Below are 11,576 nucleotides of genomic sequence, written 5' to 3'. Positions count from 1 at the left end.
GTGTGTGTGTGTGTGTGCGTGTGTGGGTGTGTGTGGGTGTGTGTGTGTGTGTGTGTGTGTGTATGTATCCTCATATCTCTGTTTTATGTCTTTCTTGGGTCAGCTCTTCCACTATTGGTCAACAGACAGGAAGGAGCAGAATCCATGTGCAGATCTGTTGACCAATAGTTGAACTTACCCAAGAAGGACAGCCCCCCTTAAGATGGTCCCCACATCTGGCTGACATTAGATAAATGTCACTGCCCACCTTATTTGCATAATAAAGCAGAAATGCATAAGGTAAAGTAAAAACATGAGACATGTAAAAGCAACTCCTGGAAAAAAGGATAAAAATAAACATTTGAGAGTCATAAATGAATCTGCAAGTAAAGGGGGAAAACAAAAATTTTAAAACAAACTGTAAATTGTGCTAAAATCTATAATTTGTTGGAATTAAGGTGGAAAAATAAATATGGACATTATAGATGGTCAATGAAGTTAATAAAACATTAGTTAAAGTTCTGAATTGGTGCCTTTTAAGTGCATTTACTTCATTGAGCTTTATATAAAAATTATATTTTTTATTTGTCAAAAAATTTATTTCTGTTTTTGTCAGTTTTGGATCGCCAATAAATGTCAACACTTCTGCTTGTCTTGGACAAATGTTTTCTCATATTTGATATAGAAAAATAAATGTACAATATTTGAAATGTTAGTTTATTTGGTGTAATTATTTTTAGGAAACTGGTGAACTTTGCATTATTAGTGGAGAAAGTGAACTATATTTGGAAATGTTAGTTTACTTAACTTGCAATGTTAAGTTCAATTGCTCCCTTAAACTCTTGAGTTAAATGAACTCAAAAAGGGAATCGCTGTGAATAAAATTAGTCAATTTAACTTTAACATGAGAGTTGAAAGTATATGTAATCATTTGTTACATTGACAAAATAAAACAAGTTTTTTTGAATGGATAATGTAACTTTGCAAGTTGTTTAAACTCAGAGTATGAAGTTCATACAACAAGTAGTCATTAGTTAGACAAGAGGTATAACTTAATTATTTGAATTCAAATAGAATATGAAGTACTCAATGTTTTGAGAATGAATAATGTTCTATAGTTAGTCATTTCAACTTATGGTGTCATATCTAAACAATAAATTAGATACCATAATTGCCATCATAAGTTTGAAAAAAACATATCAAATTGCATTAACTTGTTTTTTTAAGGCAGCAATTGAACTCAAGTTTTTAAGTTTAATCACCCTAATTATTTTTACAGTGCAGATTCAATTCCATATATTGAGTATAAAATAAGTTAACAAAAAATATATGAAATACTTAAAGAAATTGGGTAAAATTTATCTCATATTTATATATATATTCAACAACTACTTACTCAGTTAAATTAGGTAAAACTATATCTTGTTGGCTAGACATAACATAGACATAGTTGTTACTTTGATAATTACAAATCAAAGTTAATTAAAATCAGTTAATAACCATTACTTATTCAGAGAAGATAAGATGTACCCCCAAAAAAAGACATCCAGATCGTACACCTTCTCAATGTTTTTAATCTATAAAGTCATCAAAAACACAGAATAAACTGCAGCACAACAGTTTCACAACATTTCAAATAATGAACCTGCGTTATAACCTTACAACTTCAAATGTTGTTTCAGTAATGTTGGACAAAAAAACATATCTTTGTTTTAGGCCATCCAGACTGCTCAATAAGAAAGGAGTAGATCAGAGAAAAGGAGAAGTGAGAAGAGAAGAAAAAATGAAAGCAGAAGTGAGAAAAGATATATTTAAGGCAGACATAAAACCCAATAGGAAACAGTCTGGTGTGCACAGCAAATCTGTATAATGTTTGTTCTCTAATGGAAACAGAATAGTTTCATAATGAAAATTGCCAATTACTTGAACTTTCATTATTTACTTGTAGAATAATCCAGAAATATATCCGTTTATCTATTGATGTAGTCATCTATTTATTTGCAGCACAAAGACAAGAATAACGTCATGGCCTTGGCTTGACACGCCAAACACACAGGAGTCTTTCCCCTGCAGCATCCTGCTTCTGATGAAAACGTCTACAACACAGGATGAGTTACAGTCGAGTTCAAACCAACAGGTGTCTCCTTGCAAAATACTGGAGGAAGAAAACACAACTCGCCTTCATACAGGAAACATTCACACGAGGAAGAAGAGCCACAGGCTGAACAGTAGAGTAAAAATGAGTTTAATTTGCTGTAAAAGAGGTAAAGGTTCACTGCAAATGGTACAAATAAACCAAACTCACAAGCTTAAAACTGTCAAAATAGTGAATAAATATTCTTCCAAATCACAGAATTGGTGAGGAAAGCATGGATTTGAATGCATTTTTTATACAGCGGCGGTGATCATAACAAGGATTATTTACCATCATTTAAAAGGGGAGTAAGATGTTTTGTGAATTTCCAATATATAGATGCTCCGTTTCATTACAAAAATAAAAAAACAATTAAACTTGATGCCACTTGAGCACCATCTATTGGTGGTCAAATAAATTACAACAAATAGAAAGTTCAGAAAGCATGGATAGGCATTGTTAAATATATACAACCTGTTCAGTAAAAAATAATTATCTTAATATACAGATATTCTTGCTGTAGTTGAATTGTACTTTACAGAGGTTAGCAGTAATTTGTGCACAGAAAACTATGTTCATGATTATTACAAAATAACTTCTTTTGGCATAAAGAATATTGCTGAGAGTTCCTGAGTTGGTCCAGTCACCCAGTGGTTGAAGTCGTTCTAATAAATACAGTACATAAAAAGACAAACAAAAAAAAAAAAACAAGTGCAGAGACACTAGGAGATTAAAATATTTTAGCTAAAGTTCATGGCATTGTTGCGCTGTCTATGAAAAAAAAAACTACAAGTCAGCAGAAAAGTTAAAGATTGTGCAAGAAGTAGCTTTAGAAATGACAATTTTAAAAACATCACTCTTTTTGGCCCAAATGTAGCCCAAAGACTCGTCACTAAATGGCTCAGTTAAAGGCTTCCCCGTCCCTCCCCGGGTCCACGGATGCTCTAACCCTTCACTGCTCCCACGGCTGCAGGGCGGCCTGAGGAAGGAGGAATTGTGGAGACGGCTGTGGTACGATGTAGTAACCAAAAACTTGCTGTGGTGGAGGAGGCGGCGCGGGGGACGCACACACTGTGGTGAGGAACACCGGAGCCCCCTTCTTGTACTGGGACCACACCGGTGTCGGATGGTAGAAGTACTGGAGGCTAGCGGGAATCTGAGAAATAAACAGATTGGAGAGAGCACAAGATATCAGCAAATATGCAGAAATTATTTTTCCTTCCTGTTTTTTAAAAAAAGAAATAATGACGAAACATCACGAGAGTCTGACTTAGCAGCTGACACTTAAAGATAGAGCATCTCTTTCCTTTTAAGGACTTGTAAAGTTTTTATAAGGATGAAGAACTCATGCTACAAATGTTTTATGAAAATAAAACCTTTGTCATGACACTGTCAACAGATACGCCCTTGAATACATTAAAATTTCTTAAATTATTAAATCTTGGGGTTCCTACTTTCAAGCTTGTATTTTTATACTGTGGCAGATTTTAGAGAACTGTAACAATTTAAATCTGATCTTGAGTCATTTGAGGACAGGACCAGCAGTGGGACACATATTAGAGATACAGGATCAATTATACAAAGTGACTTTGTTTTTTTTTTAAATATAAACAAAGGGATGATCCCCTTTTCAAATTCAGGCTGAGAAAATGTTACCACTACTGCTAAACTAACCCTTGGTGGCACCAGTGAACATTTACATTTCAAAACACAGTTTGTTTGTTCCTGAAGATTGTTTCAATGCCTTATCCAGTTCTTGCATCATGCATAAGTCAGCTCTCTAGAACGGGTTGCATCATAGTTGTACTTGTGTCATAAAATACACCAGCAAGTATTTATGGCATCTGGATGTGCATGTATGAGTCCAATTACAGCGCCTACGTTGGTGGTAATGAGAGAACGTGTTGTTCTTAGCATATCTGTAGCTTATCAGTCTGTGTTTTTCAAACAATAAAGCTCTAATGATTCAAATGACCCCATCAAGTGACAGAATCAGTAACACACCTATACAGAAGGTCTTTAATATTGAAAATTTACCTTTTTTCTGACGTATCTGACTTTATTTAGTGCTTCTCCGTTCCCCTTCCGGATTCTGGGAACCATCGTCACTGTGTAGGCGGTGCCGTCTGCTGCCTCCTTATTCTCATGCTCCTCCAGCTTCTTGTTCTCCTCTCCGTCCTTGGCCTCCTCCTCCGTGTCGCTGGATGAGGCAGAGCCGCAATCTGACGAGGTGGCAGAGTGGTAATCTGATGTGTCCAGGTTGACGGAGGAGTCATCCCGGTCCCTCTTTACGCTCCCATCTTCCTCCTCCTCCTCCTCTTCACAGAAGCGAGCTATTGTGAAAGGTCTGCCATTTTCCCCAGACCTGCGAGTGAGAAAGTGAGTGATTGTAAAAGCTGGGCCAAGGAAAGTCACTCATAATTTTACTTTAGTGAATCAATGACTCATGCAGATGTAACGTGTCTCTGTGTGTTGCAACAAGCTGTCTGGTGACTCACCTTGCACACACCTCCAGTGGGTCGATCCACAGAGTTATCTCAGGTGGAAGTCCCAACTTGCTGGCCGTGACCTGGCTCTCCTCACAGGCCTTCAGCACCGCCGCATCGCAAGGTCCGACTTTATTTATCCGGATACACCTGTCGACGTTTACGTTTATATTAGGAGAGAAATCTAGAAACTTCGGATGGAATCAGATTTCATTCATTAAATGTTGGACTGAAGGCCGTACGCTGATGCCTACCTGTATGCCTGGCCTTTGCTGGGACTGTCAGGGTACCAGTGGTCGCAGTATTTGTCACACAAAAGTTTCTGCAGCTTCTCCGCAAACATCTCTGCTTTGGCTTCATCCAGCTTCCCTCTGGCCACCACCAGGCGCTTCAGGAAGTCGACTCCAGCTTTTACCTCCCGCTTCATTTTTTTTTCTGTAAATAACACAATAAAATGTTACTATTGCTGCCAATTATAGCCACATTTCTTCTTATGTGCTTCAACTTCCCTTTGTCGGGATCAGGAGGATTAGGAATTTCAGGAGCAGAGATAAAAATACTCCCCTACGCAACCCGCTCTCTTCCCCCATACCTCTTTTTAAATAGCAGAAAGGGCAAGTGGAAAACTGTGAGGAATTTACAGATGCTTGACACGGCTCCGAAGTGGAAAACACCCACGGTTTTTACACAGGCAAACAAGATGCAAACTAGCTGCTGCTGCTGCCGTGTTGCCAAGCGAATGTAAATACGCTGCTCTCTGCGGGTTTATCTTCCGATAGCAAGGCTGTTTGGGGCAGGTTGACCAAAGAGGCCAAGGCAGCCGAGAGCGTGCAGCTGCTCTAACCTAAAGCCACGCGTGCTAACATCCTGAGGCGAAGAGTCGCACCTTGAACCTTTGTGGTGCAGACGGCTGTTTGTTATCGCGGCTTCAGTCTGAGTGAGGTGTTCTGACGGAAAATTGTTATTTGTTCCGAGAAACGCAGAGGACAGCCTTTCCCTCAAGAGCGGCAAAGAGAGACACAACAAGCCAGCAGCCAACAAATGATCAGGCCATTACGTGAGAGTGAACACGCAAAACAGCAGCTGTAGCACAAGTCAATAAGTGTCCAAAGAAAATAACATGCTTTCTATTTAAAGATGTTTTCATCATTGTCAGTTCAATGTTGTGCTGACTAGCTAAACAGGTAAAAACACAATCAAAGGATGCAACTTTGGCAGGTAACAATAATTTTTATTAAATGATTTCTAAAAGTCAGAGACTATAAAACTTAGCTTCACATTAGAATTAATAATGTGCTAACATGGGGGGAAAAAAATCACTGAAATCCATATCAAGGTTTATAAAATGACTATTTTAAGATTGAAAGTCATTTCAGTAAGATCCCATTTTGCTGCACACTGCTCTTCAGCTGGCTGAAAGAAGCTACTGCACTTTTACCGTGCTGATTGGACAAGGATTAAATTCAGACTCATACGTACATAAAAACTAACCCAACTAGAGTAAAAATACAAAACATCTCATTTTATTTTCACAACAATAAGAATAGTTTATATTCTGTTTTAATTACTAAATTAATTACGCATTTTGTTTTAAATTTTATGAGGACAGACTTTGATGTCTCTTGTCAAGGTGGCCAGACACACAAGTGAGAATCTTAAACTAGTTCATGTCGTGAGATGGACTACTAAGAGATTGTGGTTTCATAGTCAACATAACTTTGTCAAACTTAATTTTTAACAAAGTTTTGCTTAGCATTAACAATCCTATAAAGCACATGAACTTTAACCAGTTATCCCTAGTAATTCAACTAGAACTGTTTCCAGTTAAATTTGTGGATTACATAATTATACATATTCAAAAACTATTTTATAGCTAACAAAAATCATTCCTGGGTCCTTTCTTGGAGAAAAACGTCTCTTTATTGCTACTCTTCTCTCTAGACATGAGCCAGTAATTGTATCCAGCTAAGATTTTAAGTTTCAAAAATGTTCTGCAACTTTGAAAATTTGCTGAAATTTCTGTTTTTGAGATGTCAATAAAATAAAGATGAGCAGATGTCTCACATGGAGCATGAAAGTGAGATTAACTACCAACATATTAGTAGTCAGTATATTAATATTGGCAATGACTAATATTTTGCATAATGCAGTGATAAAACCACAAGTCAACAACTGGAATGTGGCCTCAGGCTTTGCAAATAGCCAGAGTAATAACCAAATAGTATCCGCTTTGTTTACACAAAAAATTACAAGTCAAATGGCATAATATTCTGCTCAGTGAGCAGAATATACATAGAAAACTCAACTATGTATAAATCAATATGCTGTGGTCTTACTGTTTTAAATTTTTGTTGAAATATTGTTTTATTTCCCCTGAATGACACCAGTCCACGTCTTCCTTCAGTAATAAACTCTTGACAGCTTATCAGTGATGTCAGACTTCAGCTCCTTGACGTCAAGCTTCAAATGAGAACATGCAATAAGACATCATTTATTCAGTCCTCTCCTGGGCCTTTTGTTGGACAAGTGAATCACAATATGACAGCCTGATTGCTTGTCGTTTTCTGAATACTTTTGACACTTCACACCTAATCCAATCCTCAGCTCAGAGACACTAATTAAAGAAAAGATTTGATTAGTGTCCAGACAGGGATAGCGAGTTTCAGTGTTTCCAAATATCCCAGAGTATAAATCTCTCTTCTAGCGAGATAGAAAGAAAACCACAAAGATATCTGTAAGTGTATATTGCAAAAAAAGAAAGAAAAACACCGCGTGGCCCCCTTTAGTCGTTTTGCTTTCGTTATATCCAGTTTATTTGGTTACTCAAGTCCAGTTTTCGTCCTCGTGGAACAACGAGGAGACAAAGCAGTCATGTCCACAGCGTGATGCGCAGCGGGGACACGTGTTAGTGCGCGGCAGTCTGGTGATGACGTTCGCCACAATTGAAATAATTGTTACAAAAATGAACACTTTCATTCTTTTTTAAGTTACTTATTTTTCTGTAAAAGGAAACTTCACTGAACAGACAGGGGAAAAAAACACGTTTGGGTTTTTTTTTGACGGAGCGGAAACCCCCGAGGGGAAACTCAGAAAGTCGGCAAAAACCAGCCGACAAAGTGTTAAAGGGAACATTTTGAACAGAGCCAGAAACACAGAAACAACAAGTATATATATATATATATATATATATATATATATATATATATATATATATATATATATATATATATATAAAGTTTGAAGCTGTATAAATTAATTAACACGCTGCTATAAACGCTATAAATTAATTAACATAAATGTAAAACAAAAAACTACCATTCAATAAAAGACGAGCAGAGAGGAATTACTTTTTTTACAAAGTGTTAAAATGCCTCGCTTTCATTCGAAAAACCTTAAAAGTAAAGCAGAGGAGGTAAAACACTCACATTTGTTGATTAAGTGAATCTATCCTGTCGCCTGTCCGTCCGCCTGCTCTGGCTGTTGTAGGAGTTATTATGGTTCGCACATGTTGCTTCCTTGTTCTCTTCTTCGGTTGCTGCAACAAGAACGTAACGTTACCGTAAGCGTGACTCACTTCCTGTGAGTACGCGCTGACGTGCCGCCTTCCCAGACCGACGCCCCAAATATGGTCAATTCGGATAAACAGCTGAACATGGAGTTTTCACAGTGGTTGTTCTACTGCCATAGTGATGAAATATGAAGTAATATGAATCTCAGGCAGCTTTCTAATAAACGAGGTAAAAACATCCGCTGTCCATTGTTCTTTTTTAGCCACGTTGTTCAGAATCCTGTCACAATAATACAATTGATCAGTTATCAATAATATTACTTAATATACTCTAAATTAAAGACCGAACAAAATCTTGGCTATACATTTTATAAATACCAGTTTTAAAAAGTTCAAAAGTGCTACGGTTTAAGTGTGATGCCAGAAAATCAGTTTTTCTGCCTGAATGAAACATGAACGCACCAACACACATCACCTGCTGCTGTACACTGCCAGTCAGCTGGCTGAACGAAGGCCATCGCTCCTTACAAGAAAGACAAAACTGGTCCATTTGGAATTAAGAAATACCTGTTACTGTGACCGAGATTAAAAAATGCTGCGTATATTTTTTAAGGTTGAGCAAAGGGCAAATAACAATATTTAACAAAAAATATTTATAAAAACTAATGTCTTGCATTATTACTTATGTGTGAATAATTGCTTTATGTTTGAATTTAAAGAAGTTAGAAAATAGTTCAGGTTTTCAAAAATAATTTTTGAAAACAGAAATATTGTGAAAATGTGGTGTTTTTGGGTAAGATTAATACCCAAAAACTGATTCTCACACAGGACTATGGTTATGAATTATTAAGTTAAAAAGAACGGAGATGAAGGACTCCAAAAACTATGTTGCGATTATTCAAAGTAAACTCAATACTTCCAAGCACAAAAATGACAACTTAGAAAACAAACAAACTGAAGGAATTGTTATGCATTTAAAGTCTAAATTATGCAAATGCAATTAGAGAAAAACAAGGAAATCCAAAAACAGTCAAAACATATGATGGATTCTTACATGTAGAGCCTATTTTTGTGTTCAGTGCAGGAAATATGTGTGCAACACTTCCTGTTCTATGTCCCTACCACAGTTACATCACATTCATTGTTTAGAAATTTTATTTGCATTCAGACACTTATACTATTTAATTCCTCAGTTTAGGAAAATAAAAAAAAGCCTTTACGATAATGCATGTTAATCCTGAGTTTTAAAGAAATGCCCTCAACAAACCAAAAACTGAAGAGAATAATTATCAACTGCTATTGTGCTATCTGGGTTGATTATTCATGAAAATAAGGAACAGAAAATGTCAGGTCATGTCAGTCTGGACAGAAAGCCACAAATTGAGATGACTTCACTAAGTAAACAAAATGGATTAAACTCAATTGTTTATTTTTCCCTGCTATTTTCTTTCTGTCATTTTATAAAATGCTAACATTTCTTTTTGTCTTATTATTATTATTAATATTATTGCTATCAGTAGCATCTGAATAAAAATAAACCTGTTGCATTGTACTTTACTGCTCTGTGATTAAGCTGCTATATCCGTCTGCTACCACCAGGCGGAGCTGTAACCCTGGCAGTGCTGATGTCTCGCTCTAAAAAAAACACGTGTTTACTCATGGTGAACAAAAAAGCCCTGCAGCATCTGAAAAAAAAAAGTTGTCCAGACGTGATCCCTCAACGATACATCAGTGATGCAGGTGAGGTTTGCGCGTCAGCTGTTTTCTCCTGCATTAGGAGGTTTTCTATGATTTTTTTTTTATCACAGAAAAAATCAGCCACACCCTTATACGGAATTGTTATTTCGTCTAGGCTACCTGAAGGCTCGGATTTTTTTTTCTCTTTGAACTATGTTTCTTTAGGCAGAAAACTACACCACAACAATGCAATTCTCACGGTAAAATTGAATGAATTTATTCAATCCAGTTTCAGTGTTGGAGGCAATCAGGAATCACAACAAAATCGTTTAATATTTTGTGCAATGACTGATGGCCGCACTGTAAAAATAAGAGAAAATGACAAAGCTTTCATTTTGAAACATTAAAAAATGGTTTCCAAAAATATTAGCAATATGAAACAAAAATGACTGTAAAATTACTCAAAGTGTGAGGACACTCACAGGCCACATTATTAGGTACACCTTTCTGTTACCAGTTTGAACCCCATTCGACCTGCAGAGCTGCTTAATTGTTTCTGGCGTTGATTTAACACGGTGTGTAAAACATTCCTCCTAGACTTTTGATCTATAACGACATGTCAACATCACAGTGACCACAGATTTTCCAGCAGCAAGTGCATGATGCACATCAGCCATTCCATGTCCTAAATGAGATCTGGTGACTGTGGTCTCCACTGGAGTGACTATTAATATCATTAATATCTATAGGGCACCAATTTAAATAAGTTTGACTTGAGTTTTGTGAGATGATGCATTATCCTAGTGACTGCAGTCATCAGGAGTCAGGTACACTGTGGGAGTGATCAGCGACAATGCTCAGTGCAAAGCAACCCAAGGTGTGCCAATACAATATTTCCCATACAATCAAACTACCACCACCAGTCAAGATAATTAGTCTTATCTGAGCAGATGTTTGTTTTTGCCCACCTTTGTTCAACTTATGTGAATTGGATCCCTATTTTACTGTTCTTGTTGAACAGGATTGGACTGTTGTGGACTTCTGTGTGCAGATTTAGGCCATTCGCTTTCAGAAATAGTATTTCATATAAGTGTTGATTGTAATCAGTCTTTAATTGATCTACAATTACTTTTTTACAGTGCTCATCTGAGCTCTCACCCAAGGTATTTTTGTCTCTATTTCCTAACATATTTTATTCCCAATGTACTCAAAATAATAATACTTGCAGTAAGATGGAAAGTGTACTTATCAGCTTTTATAGTAAGAGTAATAAAACTACTGTCAGTTTGAATGTTTTTATAGCACCACAGATATTTTACAGGTGTGTCAATGACACATCTCTCATTTAGCTTCCTCTGTTTAGTTAGTTTTAAGGAATAGTCAACTGTAGGCAGTATTTCTGTGACATGGTCTCGGTCTTCTTTCGACTGCAGACCTCTAGCCACAACAAGGAATGAGTCACGGTTTTCAGATCAATACTGCACCCATAATACCAGCAATAGCACAACACAGACTCAGAGACTGAAGGTCTGACACAGTGAAATCATATCATATTAATATACAGCATGGGAGTGTTTGTTCTCCCATACTCCCTCTCTTTGTTTTTTTTATCAGACTAGATTGGTGCATTAAAATGATCTACTGTTAGCTTGGCTATGTTTTTTATGCTTACTTTTTAAAGGAAAGGCAAAATATAAATGTACAATTCCTACTCCTTTGCGTGCAGTTAAAGAAGTTCAACAAAGTTTTCCCAAAACTGTAAAAATGTGGAGGACAGAAAGAAAGTATAAAA

The 11,576-nt window shown here is 36.7% G+C and overlaps 1 protein-coding gene across 1 annotated transcript; it reads right to left on the bottom strand.

Annotated features, from left to right (window-relative positions):
* Positions 1-2,208: 2,208 nt before the first annotated feature.
* Positions 2,209-8,609, bottom strand: LOC129367394 (maternal B9.15 protein-like). The gene is made up of 6 exons (XM_055041764.1): positions 8,570-8,609; positions 8,025-8,134; positions 4,854-5,034; positions 4,612-4,749; positions 4,151-4,478; positions 2,209-3,269 (listed from the first exon to the last, which is right to left on the bottom strand). The coding sequence occupies exons 3-6, from the start codon at positions 5,024-5,026 to the stop codon at positions 3,066-3,068; spliced, it is 843 nt and encodes a 280-aa protein (XP_054897739.1). The 5' UTR covers positions 5,027-5,034; positions 8,025-8,134; positions 8,570-8,609; the 3' UTR covers positions 2,209-3,065.
* Between the last annotated feature and the right edge of the window lie 2,967 nt (positions 8,610-11,576).

This window comes from Poeciliopsis prolifica, unplaced genomic scaffold (genome assembly GCF_027474105.1).
Source record: "Poeciliopsis prolifica strain line A6 unplaced genomic scaffold, Auburn_PproV2 SCAFFOLD017, whole genome shotgun sequence".
Classification (NCBI taxonomy): domain Eukaryota; kingdom Metazoa; phylum Chordata; class Actinopteri; order Cyprinodontiformes; family Poeciliidae; genus Poeciliopsis; species Poeciliopsis prolifica.
This window is presented reverse-complemented; position numbering and strand designations above follow the sequence as displayed.

Excerpts from the sequence above, each read along its gene's own strand:
- LOC129367394 (XM_055041764.1), bottom strand. The coding sequence starts at position 5,026 with ATGAAGCGGGAGGTAAAAGCTGGAGTCGACTTCCTGAAGCGCCTGGTG. Across the intron at positions 4,479-4,611 it reads CCACTGGAGGTGTGTGCAAG|GTCTGGGGAAAATGGCAGAC; the intron begins GTGAGTCACCAG and ends TCTCACTCGCAG. Across the intron at positions 3,270-4,150 it reads TCAGATACGTCAGAAAAAAG|ATTCCCGCTAGCCTCCAGTA; the intron begins GTAAATTTTCAA and ends TTTATTTCTCAG.